Here is a 27,510-nt window from a genome sequence, read left to right as displayed (position 1 = left end):
AGTAGCACAGAGGGTAGGGCATTTGCCTTGCATGTGGCCAACTCGGGTTCGATTCCTCTGTGCCTCTTGGAGAGCGCAGCAAGCTACTGAGAGTATCCCACCCGCAAGCTCCCCGTGGCGTATTCGATATGCCAAAAACAGTAAAAACAAGTCTCACAATGGAGACGTTACTGGTTCCCGCTTGAGCAAACCGATGAACAACAGGAGAACAGTTCTACAGTGCTCTCTCAGTATCAAGGAGGGAGACCAACCAAAACAGACATGGTGATGCCCTGGAGTTAGAAAGAATTAGAACTTATATTCAACATTCCACTGGGTTTCTCACATAGTCCAGCCATAAGGGAATCAACTAATGTTGATAGTTCCCCATTGAAAAAAAATGGCTTTTAAGTGGCTCAAGTATGTGATGAGAGTCATACTTTATGATAAAAAATTGACACTAGTGGATTGAACCACAATTCAACCCGTGGTGCCAGCATTGTGGCTGTTCTTGCTGATGATGCAGAAATCATTTAGGAAAGCCTTTTATTTGCTCTTTGATGTCACAAAGGAACAAAAGAAAAAAAAAAGAAATACCCTTCTGATTAGTTTCTGTTAAGTGAGGCCAGAACCTTGGGAGCAGCTCATGTTACCTCCTCCTTAGTTTGACTATTTTTATTTATTTATTTATTTATTTATTTATTTATTATTCAGTCACCTTGAGAACAATTACAAAGCTTTCAGGTTTAAGTCTTGCTCATACAATGATCAAACACCCATCCCTTCACCAGTGCACATGTTCCACCACCAAGAACCCCAGTATACTCCCCTTCCCACCCCTCCCTCTGCCTGTGTGGCAGATGATTTTCACTTTAGTCTCTCTTTACTTTAATTACATTCAAAATTTTGACAAAAGACCCACTACTATTATTTGGAATTTTCCCCTATCAAACCTGCTGAAAAGTCATCATTAGATAATTTATTTTCTGTTGCTGAAAATAAAGAGCATAGGATGTCGTGAGGCTGCCATAGCGGCCCCGCAATTTTTTATTTTTGGTATTTTAGTAATTAAGTCCCAGATTGGTTTGTGTGCCTCTGTAATCATGGCCGTTTGGGAATGAAGGAGGCCTTCATGGGCGGCGACTTGGGTCTGGTCTGGGTAGGGGGGCGAGGAAAGTTTGACTATTTTTAGCAGTTACAGTTCCTTATCAAAAAGTTAGTTGATAGCACAGAGGTTAAGGCACTTGCAGTCTCTGGCACTGCATGGTCTCCCAAACCCTGCTGGTTGTGGCTTTCGAGGCCCCCACATCTCGCCCCCCAACCCCTAGGTGTGCCCCTGGAGTCACCAAAGCCCACACTAGGGTGACCCGCATTCTCCTTGGCACTTTAGCACTGATGCATCTCAGACCCTCGTATGTACTGCTGGCCTGATGGGCTGAGAATTGCCAGAAGTCGCCGCCATCACCTCTGAGCATTGTTTGGGAGCATCTCCCTTAACAACAATAACGAGCATCTCCCTTAACAACAATAACAAAAAAGTCGGTTGAATTCTCCATCTGTAGGTTCAGTAGACATATATTCTCTACACCCAGTTTTGGAAACATGCTCTCATCTCATAGCCATCTTAGTTTGATATGGTTGATTAATATTAAGAGTAGTGAAAAGAGTTGGGTCTACAGCAGTGGATGTAGTACTAAGAATCCTGAGAAAGACTCCAGATATTTTTCTCTTCCTAGGTGCAATCAACAAATACCCGCCAATAAACTTCAGAACCAAGTGCAGCCGGCTGAGCTCCACAGAAGCCAGACCATCACCCCAGCTGTTGCGAAGGTATGATCGATCAATCAGGGATTGCCTAACAAAGGAACACAAGCTCTCTTCCTTCCTCTCTTCCTCTATCATTTCCTCCTCATCATCCTTTTCTCCCCATTCTATTGGGCCAAAGCCGCTTACAACATGGTACTAAAATATAATTTGAGGAAATGCTAGGTCATTAAAAATAGCCAGGTTCAGCGGGTAGGGCGTTTGCCTTGCACGCAGCCAACATGGCCCACACAGGTTCGATTCCCAGCATCCCATATGGTCCCCTGAGCACCATCAGGAGCAATTCCTGAGTGCATGAGCCAGGAGTAACCCCTGAGCATTGCCAGGTGTGACCCAAAAAGAAAAAAAAAAGAAAAAAATAGCCAGCTTGCTCTATAAAAAATAATCTAATAGTGTTTCATTAAAGTTAAAAAAAAAAAAGATGCTTGCTAAAAGCAACCAGTAGGAGCACACCAGCAGCTAAGAACATAACTGATACCCAGATCTATAGTCCTCCCATTGTTCACCAATTTGCTCAAGCGGGCACCAGTAACGTCTCCATTGTGAGACTTGTTGTTACTGTTTTTGGCAAACTGAAGCATACAGGGAGTGTGCTGGCTCTGCCACATGGGATGGATACTCTCGATAGCTTGCTGGGTTCTCTAAGAGGGATGGAGGAATCGAATCCAGGTTGTCTCTTAATACTATTCCCCACCAAAAGGAGTTAAGATTCCTGAGTGAAATCCTTTATATTAGGCTTCAGCAGGGAAAGTATATTGTTTGCCCAGAAAGTGTTTGAACATAGGAAAAATAAAGAGGGTAATGATTTGCAGCATGGTGAATTTTAAAAATACACATGTCTATATCTATGTCCAAAAAATTGTGGACGGGGAGAAGAAAGGAAAAATCATCTTTTTTTTTATCATTTTTTTATTAGTGAAACACCATGAAGTACACTTATAGACTTATAAATTTTTGTGCTTGGGTTTCAGTTATACAATGATCAAGTACCCATCCCTCCACCAGTGCCCATCCTCCCCCACCACGGGTCCTAGCATCCCTCCCACCCCCCATCCTCCCCCCCACCCCCCCGTCCCACCCTGCCGCAGTGGCAGGGCATTCCTCCCTGTTCTCTCTCTCTTCTTTTGGGTACTGTGTTTTGCCAGAGAGGCATTGAGTGGCAGTCATGTTTGGTCTATAGACCACTTTTAGCATGTCTCTCCCACCCTGGGAGGGTCTTCACAACACCCTTTATTTGGTGCTCTCTTCTCTATCTGAGCTTCCTTCTCACCTAGCACATGTGGCTGGCCTTCAAGTCATGGAGCAAAATTCCTGGTACTAATCTGAGCCCTTCCTGGGTGTTAGTCTCCCGTTTTGTTGCTTTATGTTCCCCAGATGAATGCAATCTTTCTGTGTCTATCCCCCTCTTTCTGACTCATTTCGCTTAACATGATACTTTCCATGTAGTACCACTTGTATGTAAATTTCATAACTTCATCTTTTCTAACAGCTACATAGTACTCCATTGTGTAAATGTACCAAAGCTTCTTTAACCAGTCATCTGTTCTCGGGCACTCAGGTTTTTTCCAGATTTTGGCTATTGTAAAGAGTGCTGCAATGAACAAACACTTGCAGATGTCACTTCGACTATACATTTTTGCCTCTCTGGGATATATTCCCAGGAGTGCTATAGCTGGGTCAAATGGGAGATCGAATTCTAATTTTTTGAGAATCGTCCATACTGTTTTCCAAAAGGGTTGGACCAGCCTGCATTCCCACCAGCAGTGAAGGAGGGTCCCTTTCTCGCCACATCCGCGCCAGCACCTGTTGCTTTTGTTCTTTTGGATGTGGGCCAGTCTCTGTGGTGTGAAATGATATCTCATTGTTGTTTTGATCTGCATCTCTCTGATGATTAGTGATGTAGAGTATTTTCTCATGTGCCTTTTTGCCATTCGGATTTCTTCTTTGCGAAAGTTTCTATTCATTTCCTCGCCCCATTTTTTGATGGGGTTGGGTGATTTCTTCTTGTGTCGTTTAACCAGTACCTTGTATATCCTTGAAATCAACCCCTTGTCGGATGTGTATTTGGTGAATATTCTTTCCCATTCTGTAGGCTGTCTTTGTATTTTGGTCACTGTTTCTTTTGAGGTGCAGAAGCTTCTTAGTTTAAGATAGTCCCATTTGTCTATCTCTGTTTTCACTTGCTCGGCCAGTGGCGTGACGTCTTTTAAGATACCACTAACTTCAATATCGTGGAGAGTTTTGCCAACTTTGTCTTCAATAAACATTATGGATTCCGGTCTGATGTTGAGGTCATAAATCCATTTCGATCTTACTTTTGTGCATGGCGTTAGGCAGAGATCTGAGCCCACTTTTTTGCATGTAGCCGTCCAGTTTTGCCAGCACAATTTATTAAAGAGGCTTTCCCTGCTCCATTTCACTTTTCTTGCCCCCTTATCGAAGATTAGATGATTATATGTTTGGGAGGAGATGTCAGTATATTCAACTCTATTCCATTGGTCTGCAGCTCTGCTTTTGTTCCAGTACCATGCTGTTTTGATTATTACTGCTTTGTAGTAGAGCTTGAAGTTAGGTAGGTTGATTCCTCCCATTTTCTTTTTCCCAAGAATTGCTTTAGCTATTCGTGGGGGCTTATTGTTCCATATAAATTTCAGGAGTGTTTGCTCCATTTCTTTGAAGAATGTCGTGGGTATCCTTATAGGGATTGCATTGAATTTGTACAGTGCCTTGGGAAGTATTGCCATTTTGACAATGTTAAATCATCTTTTTTTTTTGGACAAGTATACTAGCAAATAAATATAGAAGAAATGGTAAAATTAGAAATAGCCAATTTGTGAGTCAGGCAGGGATCAAAAACTGCCAAATCCAGTGGGTGACAAATTATTGTGAACTATTTACAGTTTCACTTAACTTAAGTGATTTACAGTTTCACAGAATAACTTACCCAATCACAAAATCACAAAAAGGAAAATGTGCCTTTTTACAGTGACACCCAGCAGTGGCCACTCTTATCAAGAATCTGGCTTTATGTGCTTCCTTAGGTAGGACAGTGGGAGGTAACGCTAGCTATGTTCTTGATGAAAATGTATGGACTAATGAAGAAACCTGGGCTGGAGCGATAGCATAATGGTTAGGGCATTTGCCTTGTATGCAGCCAACCCGGGTTCGATTCCTCCACTCCTTTTGGAGAGCCCAGCAAGCTACCAAGAGTATTCTGCCTGTACAGCAAATCCTGGCAAGTTACCTGTGAGGTATCCAACATGCTAAAAACAGTAACAACAAGTCTCACAATGGAGACGTTACTGGTGCCCGCTCGAGCAAATCTGATAAACAACAGGAGGACAGTGCTACAGTGCTAATGAGGAAACCACTGGATGATCCCAGCATAAGTCATATTCATCAGAACACACGGCCTATTTTCGTCAAAAAGGAAAACAACAAACAAACAAAAATTCCTTTTTGGACAGAATGTTTGTGTCACACATAAGGAACAATTCATCATCATAGATGATACTAAGCAGAACAGAAAAATCCTCATCCCACCCCAGACCTAGTGCCAAGTGTGAGAAGGGAACGCATGGACAAGACTGAACCAGAGGGGCTGGAGCGATAGCACAGTTGGGTAGGGCACTTGCCTTGCACATCGCCAACCAGGGTTCAATTCCCAGCATCCCATATGGTTCCCTGAGCACCACCAGGAGTAATTCCTGAGTGTATGAGGCAGGAGTAATCCCTGTGCATGGCCAGTTGTGACCCCCCCAAAAAAAAGGAAAAAAAGACTGAGCCAGAGTTCAGGGAGTTCAGGAAAGTCAGGGTGGATAGCTTATCTCCAGAAAGCTACTAAGGAGTAGAGTTGGCACTGCCTTATGCATTACATCACAGAGAACTCATGACTTTGAACGTGGGCCATAAATTGATCTCATTTACCAGAATGGCTGGTTGAACATTTTTGTTGGACAGACCTGATTTAAATATGCTTGGACTGGGGTCAGAGAGATAGTACAGCAAATAAGGCACTTGCCTTGCACGAGGCTGCTCCAGGATCAACCCCCGGAACCCCAGATGCTGTTCTGGGGTGACCCTGAGTGCGAGCCAGGAGTAATTCCTGAGCACTGCTGGGTGTGGCCCCAAAACAAAACCCAAAAAAGCCTGGATTATGTATAAATAAATATAATCAGCCTCTTGAATTTTGGTAATGATTTCATGGTTCAGTGAGTGCCATCACTGGTTTTCCCTTCTAATTAAGTCTATTATTGGATGATAGGTTATGTCATCTTTCTGAGGTCCTCAATGATCTCTCAAAAGTAGAAGATTGGGTTTATATTTAAGCTTATATAACATATGTAGCAGATATGCACAAACACACACATTTAAATATGAAGAAAACCCCTTTACTGCCTCATCACTCAGAGGAAGATTGACTGTTTCAAGTTTTACTCATGAGCCTCGATGGTAACAAGGGCTGAAGATGAGCAGGCAATGTCCATTTTACCATTATGATCTCTAATATGCCAATTTAATTAAAATCCCCAAATCTAAAATATTAACCTTTTACTTAATGACTTCATTTACTTAATGAGATCACACTTCAGTGTGATTTATGCATAATAGAAAATAAAGATTAACTCTTCTCACATAGATCATCCACAAAGTTTAAAATGTAGTGTAAGATTTAAGATACAGTTGCAGATTTGTAAATTCTTATTTTGGATGTGTGATAAGGGGGGAGGGTGTGTGGGGTGGAGTGGGGGAATGGTTGGGTCAAACCTGGCTGTTTTCAGGACTTACTACTGGAAGGACTAAGGCTCAGGGACTATATGAGGTGCTCGAGATAAAATCTGAGTAGCTGCATCTAAGAAAACACTTTAACCACTGTATTATTCTCCACAGCTTGTGAATTCTTTACTAAGTCTAGGTAAACTATAATCCAAGATTGTGTTTTAAATGGTCATTCAAAAGATATACACATCAGTAGAATCACAGTATATGTGGAACTGGTAATGGTAGCTTTGCCAATTCATTAAAGAAGCATTTTACTTGAACAAAATTGTATAAAGTTTGTGATCTTAAGGCTTATGATAATTAAAATTCCAGAGGAAACAAAAACACTTTGTAGGTATTAAAAAGTCACTACATGAAAACCAAAGGTTCAATTCATGAAGATGTCACAATTCTAAATTTTTAAGAGGGCAATAAAATTGCCTTAAAATATATGAAATGTTCATTTGAAAATTATGAGGGAAATGGCAATTGAAACGTCATTTCAGTTGAAGATTTAATACATGAGTTTTAATATTGAAAGGTTAAACAGACAAAAACTGGCAAAGATATAAAAGATTTAATTATCAGTAACAACATAGATTTAATGGACTCCTTACAGAACCCTGTACAGAAAAATGAGCTATTCATATATAGAATACTAGGGGTAGTGATGGAGCAAATTAACAACCCTTGTATCAAGATGGAATGATCACAGTACTCACTACTCAGTTTTCATCTTTGAAAGCAAGAGTCATAAAATCTCTAAGAACTAGTATCATACCATCCAAATGGTATTGATCACAATGCAATTAAGTTAGAAATAATTAGAAAAATCCAAAGCCCCTATATTTTCAATTTAAATCATGTTTCTAAGTTAGTAATGTTATAAATGTAAAAGTAATTCCAACTATATAATCAAAATGCTGCATGTCAAAACGTGTAGAAAGGGGTGGATGAGCCTACCACCCACCCAAACATAGCCCTGGCAACTGAAAACCTCCAGGCCCTAATCACTGCCATGTTCACAGTCAATCCCCACAGACTCAGGAGGAGCCTCCTGCATGAGTGAATCTGTTCAAAAACTCGAGTATGCTAGTTTTGTGATCAAAATCTCCAGGTTCTCACGGAGTTGGGAATGGGCAATCTCCCCTAATCTCCCTGTGTTTCCAGGAGCCTGGTAGTCACACCCATGAACTGCCTCTGGCACCGTATAAACTCATTAACAACCATGATCCAGAGAGTCACAAATAAATCTCGGAAGAGAGCAACAAGCTTCAGAGATGCCTCCGGACCCCAAAGTCACAATCCAGTTAAAAAATTAACTCCAGCTATATTACCCTGTTTAAAATTTTAGAATTCCTGGAGTGTGCAGCCACATTCGCAGCCATTCTATATTTCATACTCTATGCCACTGATGTACCAGGAGTAGCACACCACATTGGATGGGGTGTGTAAAGTAGAAGATAACCAATCTTGATTTAAAAAATAATCATATATACATACATATGTATATATATAAAAGCACACAAGGCTTAGCCTATAATAACATGTTAGTAATCTTTCATACAAGGACAAAATAGCTCCAGGATGAGATAAAATTTTCACAAACTTTCCTCTAAGGAAACTTTTTGGGATCATTTTTAGCAGATTAATCACAAAAAGCAACACAAAATAAATTATTTAGGGCCTGCTTTTGGGTGGTGGTAGGAAAATTTAATCATGGTGGTGGGAAGGTGTACTGGTGGTGGGATTTGTGTGGAATATTGAATGTAATATATAATTGTGAACAACTTTTTTAAAATACCATTTTAGCCACTTATTTATGCATTATGGAGGGGACATAGTCTGATTTTGTTAAATAGAGCGATAGCACAGCGGGTAGGGCGTTCGCCTTACAAGCGGCCAACATGGCCGACCCGAGTTCGATTCCTCCGCCCCTCTCGGAGAGCCCGGCAAGCTGCCGAGAGTATTCGATATGCCAGACACAGTAACAACAAAGTCTCCAATGGAGACGTTACTGGGCCCGCTCGAGCAAATCGACGATCAACGGGAGGGCCTTTACCTTTACCTTTACCTTAAAAAAATGTAAAATTCCTCATCATTCAGGGAGGTCTCTGTGTTAAGTCTCTGTATTTTAAAGTAGAGAGTATACTTATCTTTAAGTTCATTTTTAAAAATTGAGGTATCATCATTGAAAGTGGTATTGAAATCTTTGTTTTATAATTTCAATGCTGCCATATCAATCTGTCCACCAGAGTGTCAAGATCCCCCCACCATTGTCCCACCTTTTCAGTTTCCAGTATATCAATCACGTCTCCACATTAGGGAAACTATTTAATCTAAAACTAGTAAGCTAAATGTTGTTCTTAAAATGTTATGAAGAATAGAACAGAATATTCCCAAAGAAAGGAATGAGTAGACCTTAAGCTATGAGATATGCAATGTGTGAATATCAACAGAGCAAGAGATGTTTTTTATATATATATATATCACATCTTTTGCATTAATATATATTATTTGCATTTAAAAAATTAGAAATAATTGAAATAATTGAAATCAGGTAATTAAGGGAGTGTTTCAGGGATAAACCATGTTGTACCTACACACACACACACACACACACACACACACACACACACACAAAACCAGATGTGCACCGACCTCTGGAAATCACAAAAAAGCATATGCCTTTGGTGGTGTGTCGATGTTTATTGTGCAGTGTGGGCATTTCTGTGGAGAAGGGCGAGAGAAGTATGCCCCTCAGGAAGCTCTGCAAGCTTCAAGCTTCTAGTCCTCTGCAAAAAGCCTTGGGCGCCCAGAGACATGGAACTGTCCAGCACGGGATGGCTGAAGTTGAGCCTGAAACCGAGCTCCTGGGCTGCTCCATCTCCACCGAGAGCAGGGCGCCCCCTGCTGGTGGCCTTAGGCAGTGCGGAAAGGAGACTTGCACTTGGATTCCCACTGGGTTCAACATAGGACGCGGTTGATCAAAGGCAGATGCTGGAGCCGGTACACACAAACTAAAAGGCATTTTTGGAGACCGTGCCCCACTGCAGGCTGTTTGAAGCACAATCTTATCAGGGGTGGAGCTTCATAGTGGTTTTGGGTAGTTCAGATCTTCCCTGCTTCTCCAAGTGGTTCTACATATTCAAGGGGCAATTGCTTTTTCCATGTCTGAATGGCTGGTGGGGCCTCATAGGAATGGAAACATATTTGTGAATTCCCTGAAAGCGTGTTTCCTTCTTTAAGAGACCAAAGATTACAGTGAAAAGCAAAAAGCTATTTTGCTGTTTCTGAGATGCCCTACCTAAGTTATTCAAGAGAAGTGAAGACCTGAGTATGCAGGATTGAAGGAGAAAAGAACACTTGCTGGGTCATAGGTCTGGCCATAAAGATGACATCGCAAGTCTCAGAAGGACATGCTTAATAGTTGCACACTTACGCATGAGATTTTGAGAGGTATAGGTAGGAACTGTCCCTTAACAGTTGGAACAGAAAAGGAACAAAACCAAATCACAAGCAACCAAGGGACAAATGGCCAGTGACATTTGTAGCCTCTTGATAAGCACTTAGATCAACTCACAGACAATAACAGAAATCCACCTGCTTGTTACATCAGGAAAGCACTGGTCCAGACTTTAAAGCAGTGTCCAGAGACCAGATAAATAAATTGTAAATATAGGCAGTTGCCAACGTCATCTGAGTAATACATCTGTTGTCATTCTACTTTCCAAAGTGTGCATTCTGGACACACAAAATGTGTAATAAGAGTTTTGAAAAGAAGCTTCACTTCTGCTCCAATGCAGCAGTCTAACTCTTGCTTCTCCACAAAGATGGAAGAACATGATCAAGAAGAACTGAAATCTAATTAGTCTCACCCTCCTCATTTTAATCTTTTTGCCACATATTTCCCCAAGTCTTACGGGGGCAAGGTCCAAGCTGTTAAAGTGAGTTGTCTGTATATTTGTTTGGTGTTTATCTTGACTACTTAGGATTGGAGTATCCAAAAAGTATCTGAGCAATAAAGAGAAAGAGAAAGTCTGTATGATTCCCAACTATTCTCATCCAGTTGTTCTTACCAAACTCTTATACACAACACAATGAAAACGGAGTTTATACATATAGTCAATATGGTTCATCCTACTGCTGGAGCGATAGCACAGCGGTAGGGCATTTGCCTTGCGCACAGCCAGCCCGGTTGAGCCGGGTTCGACTCCTCCGCCCCTCTTGGAGAACCCGACAAGCTACTGAGAGTATCTCGCCCACACGGCAAAGCCTGGCAAGCTACCCGTGACATATTGAATATGCCAAACACAGTAACAAGTCTCAAAATGGAGACGTTACTGGGCCTGCTCGAGCAAATCGATGAACAATGGGAGGACAGTGTTTTTGTTTGTGTTTTATTATTAAGGGGAAAGAGGTAGCTATGCCATGCTTTAGAAGCAGTTCCAATTTAATAACTTTTTTCTTTACCAAGAGGAAGAAACCATGAAAACTCACCATGAAAAGAATTCAAGGGAAGAAATGGAAAAAGGGGGCACAAGATGGTGAGAGGAGCTCAGAGGAGGTGAGAACTAGTACAAATAAAAAGTAAAGTAAAGGCCCTCCCGTTGTTCGTCGATTTGCTCGAGCAGGCCCAGTAACGTCTCCATTGGAGATTTTGTTGTTACTGTGTTTGGCATATCGAATATGTCACAGGGAGCTTGCCAGGCTCTGCCGTGTGGGCGAGATACTCTCGGTAGCTTGCTGGGCTCTCTGAGAGAGGTGGAGGAATCGAATTCGGGTCGGCCATGTTGGCTGTGTGCAAGGCAAACGCCCTACCGCTGTGCTATAAGCTCAAGTCACGAGAAGTGTGTTACAGACGGAAACTACTGCACTCTCCATAATTTGGTAGAGTCATGTTCTATGGATATAGACAATTGTTAACTTTGGAGAACTGGAATTCACAATGTTAAGTTTAAAAATTAAGAAACTGGGAAATCTGAGGAAATGGCTTAGAGGGTTTCAGCAAATGCTTTTATGCAGGAGCCCCGAGTTTGATCTCTGGCACCTCATGGTCTCTGTATCGTATTAGGGCAACCCCTGAGCACTGCCAGGTTTGACCCAAAACACAGAAAAATTTTTTAAAAACAGGAGGGAAGAGCAAAAGTTGGAAGGAGTGAAGAAATTGTATCTTGACTGAAATGTGGTCATAGCTGTGATGCTTGAAGAAGTTTGTGGGTCAGCTATTGCATGAATAGACTACTGGGTTGAAGCTTCAGAATTTATGTGTAGCATTTTGTATAGAAGTGTTGGGGGGTTTGCAGCATCAAAAGACACGTTTATTTGTTTGGCTGGTGGCCTCCTTCATCCTGTCTTTATAGGTGAAAAAAGACTGTGATGAGTCTGAAAGATTGAAGTAAAATCACTGGGAGCTCTGTGTGTGTGTGTGTGTGTGTGTGTGTGTGTGTGTGTGTGTGTGTGTGTGGCTGGTGGCCTCCTTCATCCTGTCTTTATAGGTGAAAAAAGACTGTGATGAGTCTGAAAGATTGAAGTAAAATCACTGGGAGCTCTGTGTGTGTGTGTGTGTGTGTGTGTGTGTGTGTGAGAGAGAGAGAGAGAGAGAGAGAGAGAGAGAGAGAGAGAGAGAGAGAGAGAGAGAGAAGGAGAGAGAGAACCCGAAGATGGAGAAATGGGTCAAAATGAATTTTGTCACTATTCTTGTCTCAATGTTTTATCATTTAGATCTTTATCTAACTGCAATTCAGCTCTTGGAATAAGGCTTATCAGTATTACTAAGTGGTCTCTTCCCAGGCCTCTGGATTCTCACATTCTTTCTAAAAGCATGAAGAGTTTATATGGCAGACTCCATACCCTTATCCAAGGGTTTTTGATATTTATTTCACTTTCCCAAACCTACTTCCTTCTTTCCCTCCATTTCTCTCTTCCTTATCTTTTGTTTTGGAGCCACAACTGGCTATACTTAGTGCTTACTCCTGGATCTGTGCTCCGGGCTTACTCCCGTATCTGTGCTCAGAAATCACTCCCGGCTCAATGCTCAGAGGATTGAATGAGGTGCCAGTGATCTAACCCAGGTCAGCTGCTTGCGAGGCGAGCACTTTATCCCACTGTCATCTCTCCAACCCCCAAATTTCTTGACAGTTCTCCACAGTGTTCTAAAGTAAAACCTAGTTCCATGGAAGTCACATTAGACTCGTATCAGGAGTCAGGGTATAGTCTCAACCGTCACTAATCTTTCACCCCTGGATACATCAATTTCCTACTAATCCACAGCACTACAGACCCAACTTAAGGAGCTTTTTGTTGCTCACTATCAAAATTCTTTATATATCCATTTTATATCAGATTAAACAGAACTAACTCTAGTGAAAAGTCTAGTTAAGTCGAGAAGCCTTAATATAAGAATATTTTCAGACCCAAAGCACTTTCTACCACCACCTCTTTTAAATACCAGGTCAGAGAGATAGTACAGAAAATAAGGTGCTTATAGAAGTGATAGCACAGCAGGTAGGGTGTTTGCCTTGCACGCGGCCGACTCGGGTTTGATTCCTCTGTCCCTCTCGAAGAGCCTGGCAAGCTACCGAGAGTATCCTGCCCACACAGCAGAGCCTGGCAAGATCCCCATGGCATATTCGATATGCCAAAAACAGTAACAACAAGTCTCACAATGGAGACGTTAATGGTGCCCGCTCGAGCAAATCGATGACCAACGGGAGGACAATGGTACAGTGCTACCTTTCATGTGGCCATCACCAATTCAATCCCCAGCACTACATATGCTCCTGGGGACATTGCTAGGAGTGACCCCTGAGTACAGAGCTACAAGTAGCTCCTGAGCACTGCTATCTGAAGACTAAAGTCCCTCTCCCTATTTAAAGTTGATTATCTGAAATGCTCCCTTGTCTGCACCATACAATACAGTAGTATAAGCTTTCAATTAAGTTAAAAATCAGTTGCTCTATCACATTAGCCACATTTCAGGTGTCTAATAGACACAAAAGAATAGTAGTGACTCCCCTTGTGGCCAGCAAAGATGGTAGTCCTACTCCATTGCATAGGAAGTTTTGTGGATTGTCTGCAAGTTCTACCAGGCACTTCCTTTTAGTCCCTGATTTCTGTCTGATTTATCAAGAACTTCCAGAAGCTGACTCCAGCTCACCTTCACTGCTAGGTTACTCAAGACCCCCAGGCCAATTTTGAGCTGGTCAGACTGGGGACATCTCACTCTTCCTGTACTTAATACAGTGCCTTCCATAGACTGGCAGGAAACAGTTGGATGGAGGGAAGAACAAACTCATTTGCGCTCTCACTAGACATATACTATTTTGAGTGTCTGTATTATTTTTTTTTTGTTTTTGGATCATACCCGGCGAGGTACAGGGGTTATTCCTGGCTCTTCACTCAGGAATTACTCCTGGCAGTGCTCAGGGGACCATATGGGATGCTGGGGATCGAACTCGGGTCAGCCGCATGCAAGGCAAATGCCCTATCCACTGTGCTATCGCTCCAGCCCTATCTGTTATTTTTAAACACTGTCCTGGACTCCTGGGATACCTCTCTGATCAGAACTGGTTTCCTTGAAACTTTCTCTGAGAGGCTGGAAGGATGAAGAATGAACATAAACACATTACAAATGAAAAAAAAAAATCTTGAGTGATGTTATGAAAACAAAGAAAAAAACCAGTTGTTCTATATGACTAGAAGAGGAAATGAGAGTGGGAAACATAGGGTGTTCCCCAATGAGGCACCATTTGACCCCAATCTGAATAGTCAGGAGTCAGCCAGACTGTTCTGGGAGTGTCATCCCGTGAAGAAACATCCCTGCTGAATGAATACTGTTGCTATTTTGACGAGTTTTAATTCATGAGTTTTTGGTATATCTTTCCAGTGTAAATCCCCAGATTTCATCATTATCTTACTATAATTACTCTCAGAGAAGAATGCAATATAGAATGGATACAATAATGAACTCAGGGAGAAAGATGAACTAAAACAGTCCACGTTGGAATGGCACTTCACCTCTTATAATGTCTCTCTCTGTGTTACAGCTTTGTTCCTGGACCACAAAAAGCTATCCTCAAAGAAGCATTACAGAAGGCCAAATTCTTCCAAGATAAAAAATTTCCTTCCAGAGCAGCAAGAGGCAGCAGTGAAAAAGCTGTCAGATATTTGACCAAAAGTCTTTCCCATACCATTACCAGTGGGGAAAAGGTGATTAAAGCAGCTGCCAAGTGACATGATAAAGGAAGTGTTTGAAGAATTCTCCTTTAGGAAGCACAGTAAGACTAAATGTCAATCGCTTCGTGATGGCGTGACCTTGGTGGTGGCAGCTCCTTGTATACGAAAGAGCGCCAAGCTCTGGAGTTCCACTTTGGAGGGACAAAGAAGCAACAGATTGTAGATGACTGGAAACTTCAGCTTCACCCCATGCCTTTATTGGAAATGAGATTTATCTCATTCATTTATCTCTTTCTGGTTATTCCAGACCCCCTAAAATGGATATGTTCGAGAACTGTTCTCACTAAATGATGGAAGGATGGAAGAAGTGTTTTGAAACTCTAATGGAGCTGTAATTTGAAAGCCAATGTTATGTGATGATGTACACATCTAAGTGATGACGATTCTCAAGTGCTCTGCAAACCAAACCTTCTTTTTCAATTCAGTTTTACTTAAATGTCCATCTGCTTGACCACGGATTCATGTTTTGGGAGGCCCCAACATTTACCTAGAAAAGCTGGTTGTATGTCATTAAGTTAGAAAAATTGAAGGCCCATCAATCTCTTTTCAACATACCTCTATCTCACCGGCCAACTGGAGAAGGCCTCATCTCACCTTCACCATCTGTTTGAAGAAGTGAGAGGCAGGAGAATTTCCCCCATATCCAAATCTTCTGTAATTCAGAGTCTCATTTTTCCAAAGCATAAATTACTGCTTTTGAGCTTTATTACATATCCTGCTAGGCCATTTGGATGGATTTTCATTCCATTATTTTTTAAAAACCAATTCCTGTATTCTTGACACAAGTCAAGACACAACTGTTTTGGGTGAAACTCTTTGAGTTTCTTTAACCCATCAAGAATGAAGAGCACCAAGCCGGACTGGCAGGATTTGGAAAGTGACCTCAAATGAGTTCTGATTTTAGATAAGAAATCCTTACAAGGCTGGGGGGATGGGGGGACTGGGAAGGGGGGAGTGAAAGAAATCAGCCTATTTTCAAGCTGGATAAGACTTCCAAGCACCTCACATCTTGCAGCATCCTCTGAAAGCTCACTGCACTCTCTCCTCATCCCCCACCCAAATTACATCACAGACTGGTATTGCCAACCACCAAATGCTCAAGCAACACCTTTTCACTTAGTTACAATATTGGGACCTTAGAGCTGGCTCCCCCACTGGTAGCAATGGTCTTGCTAAGCAGAGTTATCATTCTTGCAGCAAATGAGGGGTCCCCGCTTAGCTGTGTGGTGCCATTGGGTACTGAACCCAAAGACTAGGAGACAGTTTGATCTTCTTTTCAAAACTTTTCTTCATAAAACCCAGAAGGTTCTGCAGAATTTTATGAAGCCATTTCTGCTGTCCTTCCTCAGACAGCTTCATAAAGAAAGCTCCCAGTGTCTTCAGAGGAGCAGGGCTTAAGTATCATAATCAGACTCAGGTTAAGTACAGGAACAAAGTATCCTGTTTCCTCATATTATCCCAAGTGATGCTTTCAGGAAAAGTTTAAGAGCTGTTTTAACTGACAATGTTTTTCTGGTTATCTTTGGAGTAAACAAACGTTCCTGTTTATTGTTCAAAATACTTGTTAAAAGTCTATTTTTTTCTCCCTGCATGGATCAATAAAGAACAGAAAATATCTCCTTGGTAACAGATTATTTTAGCACGTGGAGTATTTTAATATAAAAAATGAATAATGGATAAGAAAGCATTAATCCTTAATTTTAACATCTTCTATGACTTCTTTTTCCTGAGAGAGAGAAAATGCACTGTAAATAAAATAAAATCCTATTTAAATCAAGAACCACAAGTGATGTTCCCTGGTTTAAAGATTTAAGTTTATTATCTCCAATCAACAAACAATGGAGGCATGAATTAAGGGGGTAGGAAGTGAGATTGGAGGTGACAGAAATAGGGTTGGGGTTCATAGGCACATTGGTAGTGGTGGGTGGGGTCCAGTAACTTTGCAAATTGACACCATAAACACGAAAACTCTAGGAAAACTCTTGGAACCCTACACTGTAATAAAAACAATTTTTAAAGTAAGGTAATTGATTATATAGGGCACAGGTCTCCAGTTCTGGGCATGTTCAAACAGATGCAAGTCCATGTGGCATCAGAGTTTATAATATCCAGTGACAATTCAAATGATTCATTTTTTGTTCCTTATTAGACATTACTAATAGGGTAGTTTTTCATGTCATGAAAAAAAATGTGTAAATAGTAAGTTTTAAGTCTACAAAAGCACTTTGCTTTGACTTAAAGAAGTTGAAAAAGCACATGATGTAATTCAAAGTGCATAGTACAAATTATCACCACTAAACTATGCATCACTAAACTATGCATAAATAAGCATACATGCGTCTATTACATACAATTTATTAACTACTTATGATTTGGGTCACATAATGTTATTTATGGTTTTGATGTACACTACTTCCTCACCTCACAATCACCAAGAGATGCCTCCACTGGTGTCCTTTGCTACTTCGGGTCCACCTTATCATTCCACCCAACCATTCTCCCATCCCCTACTTGGTACTCTCAAATCTATAATTCAAGGCCAAAGGTTTATCTTTCCATACTGTCTATATGCTTGTTTAGTTTGTCTATGTGCCACAGATAAGTGAGATCATCAAATATTTGTCCTTCTCCCTCCCAATTTATTCTTGCTTCACATGATACCCTTCAGTTCTACCCTACTGAATGATTTCATCTTCAAAAGACCATCTTTAAAGTGAGACTTTTTTCCGGGGCAGAGATTGGGGGAAGAGACTTTATCTTCCACAAGCTTGGAATGTTTTTTTCCTTAGCAGGCTAAGCAGTCCTACAGCTTATGCCAGACATTTCACTCATCGTTTTAGGGCCACATTCAGCCGTGCTCAGGGGTTACTCCTGGCTGAGCTCAGCATTCACTCCTAACAAACTCAGGGGACCATATGGGATGCCAGGGATCAAATCCAGGTTGGCCACGTGCAAGGAAAACACCCTACCCACTGTACTATCTCTCCGATCCCTACACCAAACAATTCAACTTCCACTGCTGGTTTGCAGAAATTTCCAGCTAGTCCATGAAAGTTATTGTCACTTCGCATGCCTGGATCATGTATAAATACTGATCAGTGCTATAAATATTGATGTCTTTTTGCTATAATGCTTTTATTTCTGCCTTAGCAGCCTGCAAGTGTGGAAAGGCTAAAATATCATAGGCACACACAATGGCAATAGGCTTTCATCCATTTTCAGGATGACAGTTTATGACTCAAAAAAAAAAATTCCTCTAACTTTGCAGATTCTCTTACTTAAAAGCTAGGGGGTCTGAGCACAGCACAGCAGACAATGAACTTTCCTTGCACTCAGTCAACCTGGGTTTTATTCCCCAGTACCTCATATGGTCCCCCAAGCCCCACCAGGAATAATCACTGAGCACAGAGTTAGGAATCAGCCAGTTGTGGCACAAAAACAGACAAGTAAAACAATGGAAATTCTGTAAATGTTGTTCAAGCAAGCTTTAAGGGAAACAGAGGCATGCTATGTCCATATCAAACTTGTCAATTCTGAAAGATAGCTGGTCTGGTCAGAGGCCATCAGTCATTCCTTTCTCAATAATGGGGTTTCCAGTTTCAATCCTGAGTATTTGTTACTGAACTTAGACATAGCATTGCATGCTGTACTACCATAACTATATTCACTGTATCACTGTAATCCTGTTGTTCATCAATTTCCTCGAGTAGGCACCAGTAATGTCTGCTTCGTCCTAGCCCTGAGATTTTATAAAGTGCCACATTCGAGGCTTTTTCAGAGTCAGGAGAATGAGACCCATCACTGTTACTGGTTTTTGGCATACTGAATATGCCACGGGGAGTTTGCCAGATTCTGCCGTGTGGGCAGGATACTTTTGGTAGCCTGCCAGGTTCTCCAGAGTAAGACTGGATAATAAAGAGATTGATATATAAACTACAGAGTCAAAAATACCACAGGTGTGAGATCCAGACTACAATAATCAGACTTAAAACTGTGCCTGTCTAAAGTTATAATTATAGAAAAATTAATTTTGGAATATTTCTCATTAGTATTTTCCCTAGACTATTCAACCTTTTTGTTGTGCAATCATATTACTATTTTCAAACTAGATAAACATATATACAAGTATGTATATATATATGTGTATCACTGTAATCCCATTTTTTGTCCATTTGCTCGAGTGGGTGCCAGTAATGTCTCTCTCTCTCTATATATATATAAATATATATATGTGTGTATGTATATGTATGTGTGTGTGTGTGTGTGTATATATATATATACATATATATTTTTTTTTTCTGGTTGGGGGCCATACCTGGTGGTGCTGAGGCTTCCTCCTGGCTCTGTGCTCTGAGATCACTTCTGGTGAGGCTCAGGGTACAGTATGTGTGGGTGGGAATCAAGCCTAGGTCAGCTGTGTGCAAGGCAAGCTGTACTACCTCTCCAGTCCAAATTATTTTTAATATCATATACTTCTCCACAAGTGGATGGCAAACATAGAGTAAAAAGACTGGTCTCCAATAATCCTTAAATCTTGCTATTTTCCAACATTATTTTTCTCACTCTATGCATTAAATAATTGACACTAGTTCAAAGCCCTCCCGTTGATCATTGATTTGCTCGAGTGGGCCCAGTAACGTCTCCATTGGAGACTTTGTTGTTACTGTGTCTGGCATATCGAATATGTCACGGGGAGCTTGCCAGGCTCTGCCGTGCGGGCGAGATACTCTCGGTAGCTTGCTAGGCTCTCCAAGAGGGGCGGAGGAATCGAACTCGGGTCGGCCATCTTGGCTGCGTGCAAGGCAAATGCCCTACCGCTGTGCTATCGCTCCAGCCCAAAGCAAGCTGAAGAGCCAACTTTCAGAATTTCTTAAAAGAGCCTATAAAAAAACAGTAATGACGGCCATGAAGAGGCAACATTTCTTTTGAATCTGATATGTAAGAGATTAAGTCTATAGTGTCAGATGATTTGCAAGCAGACAATACATGCACAGGGAGGAAGGTAAGAGAAAGTAGGGCTTCTTAAACTTCCCATTCATATCCTTTGTGCCCCAAAATGCAATATGGGAGAGCTGCTTGGATACTCATTACAGTGCTTTTGAAAAAACCTTTGATAATGTGTGTTCAGAAACATTTAACTGTTACCAATATGTGGACACTGACCCCGCTCAGTTAAGCAACATATGGGGTCATGCCCCAGTTTAAGAAGCTGGGAGAGGGGCTGGAGCGATAGCACAGCGGGTAGGGTGTTTGCCTTGCACGCGGCCAACCCAGGTTCGATTCCCAGCATCCCATATGGTCCCCCGAGCACCGCCAAGAGTAAGTCCTGAGTACAGAGCCAGGAGTAACCCCTGAGCATCACTGGGTGTGACCCAAAAAACAAAAAAATAAAATAAAAATAAAAATTAAAAAAAAGAAGCTGGGAGATTAAACAGAAAGAACACAGCACAGAAACGTGGACAGAAAATATTGTTCTGTCACTAAGTCCAATTCCTGAGAGCAAATGTAACAGACTTCAGTCTTTTCCTGAAGCTCCAAATACCAACCAAAAAAGCCCGTTAGAAGTTTCAATATAGTTTATTGACTGGCTTGAATAGCATTTTTGATAGCAAAAATGTCTTTATTATAATAGCTTACAAGCATCTTTTTCAATACAAAGTAAACAGAGCTCTTCAAGTCTTAACATTTTCAATTCCTCGTTTCAATGACACAAAGTCAGAAAGCCCCAGACGCTGTCATCTGGCTGCCTCTTGCAGAGATATACAAGAGTACCCTAAGTGCAACTTCCTTTAACCACCGTGGGTGGGACATGTTCAATCATGAAACAGCAACATGATTTTAAATATAAGCAAATGGACACATTCTCACTTATGTTATCTAAAAAATACATTTTGTTTTAAGTTTCAAGTTACGCTATAGCTTTATACAAACTATACAAATCACTAAGGCATTCATTTCCACACCTTAACAATTCCGTCTCTAGATGCAGTGACAATGAAGCCCTGTGTCGTCTGGAATGTGGCGACATCAGTGATGATGTCATGATGCCCCACAGGCAGAGACTCCGGTCCCCTCCGAGGGGTGTCATCACTGGGTCCTACCTTCTGCTTATTCTGAATTTCCTGTTTGAGGGTCAAAAGTCAAAGAGAAGAGCAGGAGTTAAAAATCAGTGCCACCTTACAGTACTCATGCTTCTGGGATATTTGTTTGTTCAAGTTAATGCCTCTTGCAAAGTTACCTGGCAACCACAGACATCCCCCCATAAAAGGAATAGAAAGGACAATCCTGATGAACTCGTTGGATACTATGAATAGCCACTAACGAAGAGGTAGAAAGGCGTAGAAGACAGAAGTAAATACTTAGCAGATGGAGGGCATTTCCAAAGCTCACTGTGACGAGATGAAGCATGCTTTCATCTGCTGAGCACTTACCCTAGCCCAAGCCTGACTGTCAGGTAATGTTATTTGAGTTGAAGTTTTTACCTTCGAAGCCAAAAAGCCAGGTTTGAATCCCAGCTTTGCTGCTAACTAACTGGGTGATCTTAGCCAAATTACCTTACTTTTTACTTGAAGAAAGAAAATACTAAAGGTGCTTTCTGTGAAGTGTATACTTGGAGCTAGGTACTTGAAACAAACATTTTAATATTGAACATAGAAAACCCGAAAGAAAAAACTGCAAGAAATACTACCAAACATTCTTGGCCAAGGCTGGCTACTGTTGTGCCTACAAAAGTTTAAAGGAAAAACTGCTTGTACCTGGACAACTTCAGTGCCTTCAATTATTTTCCTGTAGTAGGACACAGACGGTGAACTAGTACTTCCCGCAACAACATAGGACCTCTCTGGGTAAGCCAAGTCCCAAAACCTAGGAAAGCGGAAATGAATGTGGGTAATCTCTGCAAGAGATGAGAAAGAACTCGTCCCTGGCTTTCCTTTACCAATGTATAGCTTGTTTTGTTTGCATTAGTTAGGAAAAGTGATTTTTCAGAGTGCTAGAACAATAGTGCAGTGGGTAGGGTGCTTTCAATATATATAGCTGATTTGGGTTTGATCCCCAGTTCCACATAAGATCTCCTCCAAGCCCCACCAGGAATGATCCCTTAGCAACAAGCCAGGAGTAAGTCCATAACACTTCTGGGTGTGCCTCACTCCCACCTCCCAAAAAAAAGGGAAGAGAAAAAGACTTTCTAGAATAACATAATACTGGCTACAGATTGTCCCTGAAAGATGTGGATATTTTAATAATTACGATATTACTAACATCTGTAAGAGTTAGATATTAGGAGTAGTTTCATCCATTCTTTTATTCCCAGCTTCAGCGTCAGTATTTAATTATTGTACCTGATTTTCATGTCTGAACCAGCTGTTAGCAGGATAGGATTTCCATCTGCAGGACTACAGTAGATACCATGGACACTGTGAGGAGAAGGCTTCAAAGAAAGAACAGGAGTCAAATAAGGCGCCAGGGCCTTCCCTAAGGACGATACTCACTCAAAAGACAAGTCACCTTCAGTGTCTTTACTTGGTGAACTGAAAATAGGAAAGCATCAGTACTGGAAGTATTAAGGCATTGTACATCTTAGTAATTATTAGGAACTTTAAAAAAATATATGTTTTATACATTAAAAAAGTCAAACCTATCCTCTGTCTAAAACTTTCCATTTAAGGATGAGAAGGTTTTTTTTCTTTCTTTCTTTCAATTTGGGTCTTTATCTTTTTTTTTTTTTATTGTGCATGCAGGTCTTCAGTTTTTATTTTTATTTATTTATTTTTATTAGTGAAACACCATGAGGTACAGTTGTAGATTTACAAATTTTTGTGCTTGGGTTTCGGTTATACAATGATCAAATACCCATCCCTCCACCAGTGCCCATTTTCCACACCCATGGATAACTCCCTCCCCCCCCCCATCCCCCCCATCCCACCCTGCCTCTGTGGCAGGGCATTCCCTTTTGTTCTCTTTCTCCTATTAGGTGCTGTGGTCTGCAAAAGAGGCACTGAGTGGCAAACATGTTCAGTCCATAGTCTACTTTCAACATGCATCTCCCCTCCTGGGAGGATCCTCCAAACACCCTTTATTTGGTGCTCCCTTCTCTATCTGAACTGCCCTTTCCCCTAGAATACCCGGCTGGCCTCTAAGCTATGGAGTAATCCTCCTGGTGTTGATCTCAGCTATTCTTGGGTATTAATCTCATATTTTGTTACTTTATATCCCCCAGATGAATGCAATCTTTCTATGTCTATCCCTCTCTTTCTGACTCATTTCGCTTAGCATGATACTTTCCATATTGTACCACTTGTATGTAAATTTCATGACTTCATCTCTTCTAAGAGCTACATAGTACTCCACTGTGTAGATGTACCAAAGTTTCTTTAACCAGTCAGGGTCTTTATCTTTTGCCCCAATGAAGCACCCCTGACCACTCAGAGCAGACACCTGCATAAGAGGTCATGTTCCACAGAATAATCTAAACCAAGACATCTTAGACTTCTTCCACTTGCAGCCCCAGCTATATAAAACAGATATGCAGATCAAATATTTACCTATAATATATCCTGAATCCATTTTCATAAGACAAACCTGCTTGCGACCCCCACATTCAGTGATATGGCCCATTAGAATCTGTTGCGCCATTAGGGAGCTGGGATCTCAACTTGACTCTGGGCTTTTCTTCATTAACCCAGACTTCACTGGAGCTCTACAAAGCCCTAACAAATCTCTTATCACAAACCAGCAATTGCAACACCTAGGGAGGCAGACACCAGCAAGAAACCCAAGGTGCTGGCAAGCTGCCCTGGAGCTGGGGAACTCAGCAGCACTTGAACCCAACCCCTGACCTCAACACATACTACAGTCGGTCAAAGGCCTGAAGGGCCCGTGATAGGGGAAAGCAAGCACAGTGGCCTCTATAATGAAAAATAGAATCAAACCTGTAACTCGGACAGTGGCGGGGCACTGCTGGCCCAGAGCGTGAACCGTCTGTCGCCCGTCTCCATGTCCCACATGGACACTTCATTGTTGCCCTGGACAGCTGAGGAAGAAGACAAAGGCCAAGACCATTACTCAGCCTCCCGCGGGGTTCTGCACGTGGGCCTTTCACATCCCACCCACAATCCCAGTCGGCCCCCGCCTCACATTTGTTTCCCTTCCTGCAAGAAATGCTTTCCAATGAACGCTGTGGCTAACTGGAGATGGTCAGCAACTAGGGAGTTGTAAGAAATGCTGTCCAGAGCCTCCCGGGGTCCGAATACAGAGAATGGAGGAGTGGGACAGGGGAGTCCTAGAGAGATTCTGGCCTCAGGAACCCCAGCCTGAGTGGCTGACTCATGCACTGTGTAGGACAATGAACGTAGAAATGAGTGCAGAGTTCCACCTCATCTCACAAGGGAAGAGTTGGCCCAGGGGCAGCAGCAGCCTGACTTCCTGGTCATGATCCCACTGGAGTGGACAGACACGGCTCACTTGTGGGTGGATCACTTCAGTGGAAGGAAGGAGTAAGCGCAGCCCACAAGCCCGGGCCATGGGAGGAAGTGTGCATGCAGGACGTGAGTCCAAGGCTGTGTAAAGTGCAAATTGCAGAGACATCATCCCTTAGGAATGGTTTTCTGTTCTGTTGTTTTTGCACCACACCCAGCCTTGCCTGGAGGACCACATGGTCTAGTAGGGATTCCCCCTGCATGCAAAGTGTTCATTCCAAATCTCTCAGCCCTTTCCTGGGCCCCTTCCCGGGAGGGAAGGAGCATGAAATACCCTGAGGCGTCATCCTTCCACTAGTATTTCATTAACCAACATATTTACCATGAGGCGGTCACTCTCTGAGGCAACTGAAAGCAAAGGCCCGGGTACGGGAATGTACCAATGCTAGAGGACAAAGCCAGGGTGGCTGGTGCAGTGGAATGTGGGGGAGGTGTGGGGCAAAGGGTGGTGGCGCTGGTCCCTTCCCACCCACCCCACGCCGAGCGCCTTTGCCTCAATCAGGGGCCAGAAGATAGGGAGGATATTCTGCTTGTCCCGGTGAACCTTCAGTTCACTCCCAAGGGTCCTTATGCAAAGACAGATTTGGGACCGAGGAACACAATGTGCAGGCTTGGAAGAGGGGGAAAGGGGTCAGGACAAGGGCTGAGGCTCTCTGCGAGGGCACACCAGAGAATCAACGGGCCCCATTTGTGGCCCAGCATTGCTTCTAGCTCCAAGAACTCTTAAGAGAATAAACACAATGGCCATAAGCTGGCCAACAGACAGCCACGTGGGATACTGCTACAACAGCGGGCGTGGGGAACCTGAGGGATGGACAAAGTCCCAACAGTCACCTCAGGGTGGGTGTGTCGTGCACCTCAGAGTCACTGCTGTCTTCCTGAGACAGCACCTTCTCTAGTCACGCTTCCCCCCACGTCCCAGAATCCTGCCCTCTTGTATACCATTTTGTTGTGCGATTTAAGGCACTCTGACAAAAAAACAATCCTTTGAAAAGCAATCCTCATGTTACCGGACCGAGACACTCCCTACTTCCTATTGTAACCCTGACAAGACAGATCTGCCCAAGAGGGCCACCATGAGGGTTTGGCTGTTACTGGGCATGGGAAGCCCCTGGAAGGAAGGGAGCCGAAAGAAGAAGAGTCTGACGAGGTGCAGGATAAAGACGAGGGGTGTCTGGACTGGGGACAGGATGATGGAAACAGGTGAGCACAGGAGGTTGAGCAGGACTGCCTTTGACAGAGGAGGTGGCAGAGAGGAAACGGGGGTTCAGGCTGGACTTGTAAACTGGACGGCTGCTGGGGGCATTCTGGGTGGAACAGGCAAAAAAGGTTCCGAGGATTCGGCAGTTAAAGCAAAGGACTGTTAAAAAAAAAAAAAAAGCAGAGGACTGTAAGAGATCCTGCTGGGAGCCCGTGTGGAGAGAGAAAAGGCCGAGAGCCAAGACTGCAGTCTGAGGCAGTCGATTTAAGTCAGAAGACAAGCAGGCTCCAGAAAACCAATGAACAGGTAAAGCGAGAGCAGAATCTTTGCTTCTGGAAATACTGTCTTCCTCACCTAATTTCAATCAGCAGACCAAGTGCTCAGTAGCCTGTTGGATGAACAAATAGTGACCTTTCAAGGGGTGGTCAGGACAAGACAAGTCGTGCAGGAGACGACAGAGTCCAGAGGCAAGAGGCCCCGTGGGAAACAAGAAATTACCAAGACCTCTAGTGCCTTACGCACTAACCGTGTGCAGGCCACAGACTTCACACTTGACCTCACATTCTTAGAACTCTGCTATTTAAACCTCCAATCAGGGAGAAAGAGAGTTTCAAGGATGCAAGGACACGCAGAAAAAAATCTGAATGCCCCAGGAGAGAAGGAAACTTGTAAGAAATACTCTAGAAACAGGCCAATAAGAAATGGTAAGTGTGAAGGATGAGTCGGGGATTCTCGTTAATGTGCCGGGGGGGCAGTTTTCACAATCAGGGATACAGGAGATGAGAAAACAAATGGAGTGGCCCAAGAGAAAGACAGGGATTGGGCTTACACTTCTATGAGGCTCACCCCGGCTGAACCCCTGGCACCCTGCCGTCTCATGAGCATCACCGCATTCTCAGGCTCTCCCGCTGATCCAGACGGCCAAGATTATCAGTAGTGATCCGCGTCCCCCGGGGCTCCTCTGTACCTCCTGGGAGTCCTCCCACCCACTCCCCATCCCCTCAAAATTAAAGGAGAGAGAATGGAAGGGAGAGGCTGGCAGGAAAATAGAAGGCAAGGTAGAAGTAGACGAGATGAGCGCTGGCAGTGGGAATGTCCCTGACCCAAGCACCCGTGGCCCCCTCACAGGTCAAACAACGCCTCTGAGAACCCAAGTCTTGGCAGCACGGAGCGCTACGCTCTTGAGAAGCTTCCCCATGCCTTGCGCTTACCTGCAATCACCCAGGACTGATACAGAGGATGCATGGAGAGGCGCCGGATTCGAGCTCGGGACGGATGGCAGTGACTGGAGATTGGCAACTGGAACCTCATGTCCCAACAAGCCATGGTGCCACTGCTTGTCCCTGAAAGGAAAGAGCAAAAAGAAGATCCTCTAAAGACGAAGGCAAAGCAGGTGGCATGGATGGATAGAGCCTTTCACAAAATAATCAACAGACTGAGGCTGGGAAACAGTACAGCAGTCAGGGTTCACACGCCTGACCGGTCCATTCTGGTCACCACAGGGTTCCCCTCACAACACTGGGTGCAGGCCTGTGGCCCCAAAGGCTGGATCAGCGCCATCTGTGGGCCCTTTTGGTCAGCTGCTGGCCCATCTGGCCAGGAATTGCTAGTGGAGGGGCCGCAATGATAGTACAGTGGGTAGGATATTTGCCTTGCACATAGCTAACCCAAGTTTGATTGCCAGATCTGGTCCCCCAAGCCCACCAGAGCTCCTAGAGTAGAGCGAGAAGGAAGCCCAGAGCACTGTTGGGTATGGTCCCCCCAAAGCAACAACAAAAAGAAAAAATAACAGTTGGTGGGGCCTCCTGGCCTCCTGAGCACCACTTGGGAGCTTGCCTCACCTCCAAAAATAAAAACCAGAGTTAGTCACTCAGAAAAAGCTTTGTTCTTGTAAAACTCTCTCCCCAATTTCAAACAGCATCTATTGTTGTTAAATAACAAAGATTTTTTTAAAAAGGTGCTTATCCTAGTGCTATTACATTATTAATAAATGTAAATTTAAAATGAATAATTCATTTAACTACTAACACT

General features: G+C 42.9%; 2 protein-coding genes across 3 annotated transcripts in view; one reads left to right on the top strand and one right to left on the bottom strand.

Moving 5' to 3' along the window:
- COL6A6 (collagen type VI alpha 6 chain) overlaps positions 1–14,799 on the top strand; it is a 120,909-nt gene extending 106,110 nt beyond the window's left edge. Inside the window, exons 34-35 of the mRNA XM_056129320.1 lie at positions 1,716–1,809; positions 14,613–14,799. Coding sequence (XP_055985295.1) covers positions 1,716–1,809; positions 14,613–14,799 — 281 coding nt within the window. The remainder of the gene's footprint in view (positions 1–1,715; positions 1,810–14,612) is intronic.
- Positions 14,800–20,343: 5,544 nt separating this feature from the next.
- PIK3R4 (phosphoinositide-3-kinase regulatory subunit 4) overlaps positions 20,344–27,510 on the bottom strand; it is a 72,654-nt gene continuing 65,487 nt past the window's right edge. For both annotated transcript variants that reach the window (XM_056129321.1, XM_056129322.1), the window contains exons 16-20: positions 26,691–26,822; positions 23,733–23,833; positions 22,143–22,231; positions 21,558–21,666; positions 20,344–20,924 (exon numbers count right to left, since the gene is read on the bottom strand). In XM_056129321.1, coding sequence (XP_055985296.1) covers positions 20,754–20,924; positions 21,558–21,666; positions 22,143–22,231; positions 23,733–23,833; positions 26,691–26,822 — 602 coding nt within the window. In that variant the 3' untranslated portion in view covers positions 20,344–20,753. The remainder of the gene's footprint in view (positions 20,925–21,557; positions 21,667–22,142; positions 22,232–23,732; positions 23,834–26,690; positions 26,823–27,510) is intronic.

Source organism: Sorex fumeus, unplaced genomic scaffold (assembly GCF_029834395.1).
Source record: "Sorex fumeus unplaced genomic scaffold, SorFum_2.1 ptg000072l, whole genome shotgun sequence".
In the NCBI taxonomy this organism is placed as follows: domain Eukaryota; kingdom Metazoa; phylum Chordata; class Mammalia; order Eulipotyphla; family Soricidae; genus Sorex; species Sorex fumeus.
This window is presented reverse-complemented; position numbering and strand designations above follow the sequence as displayed.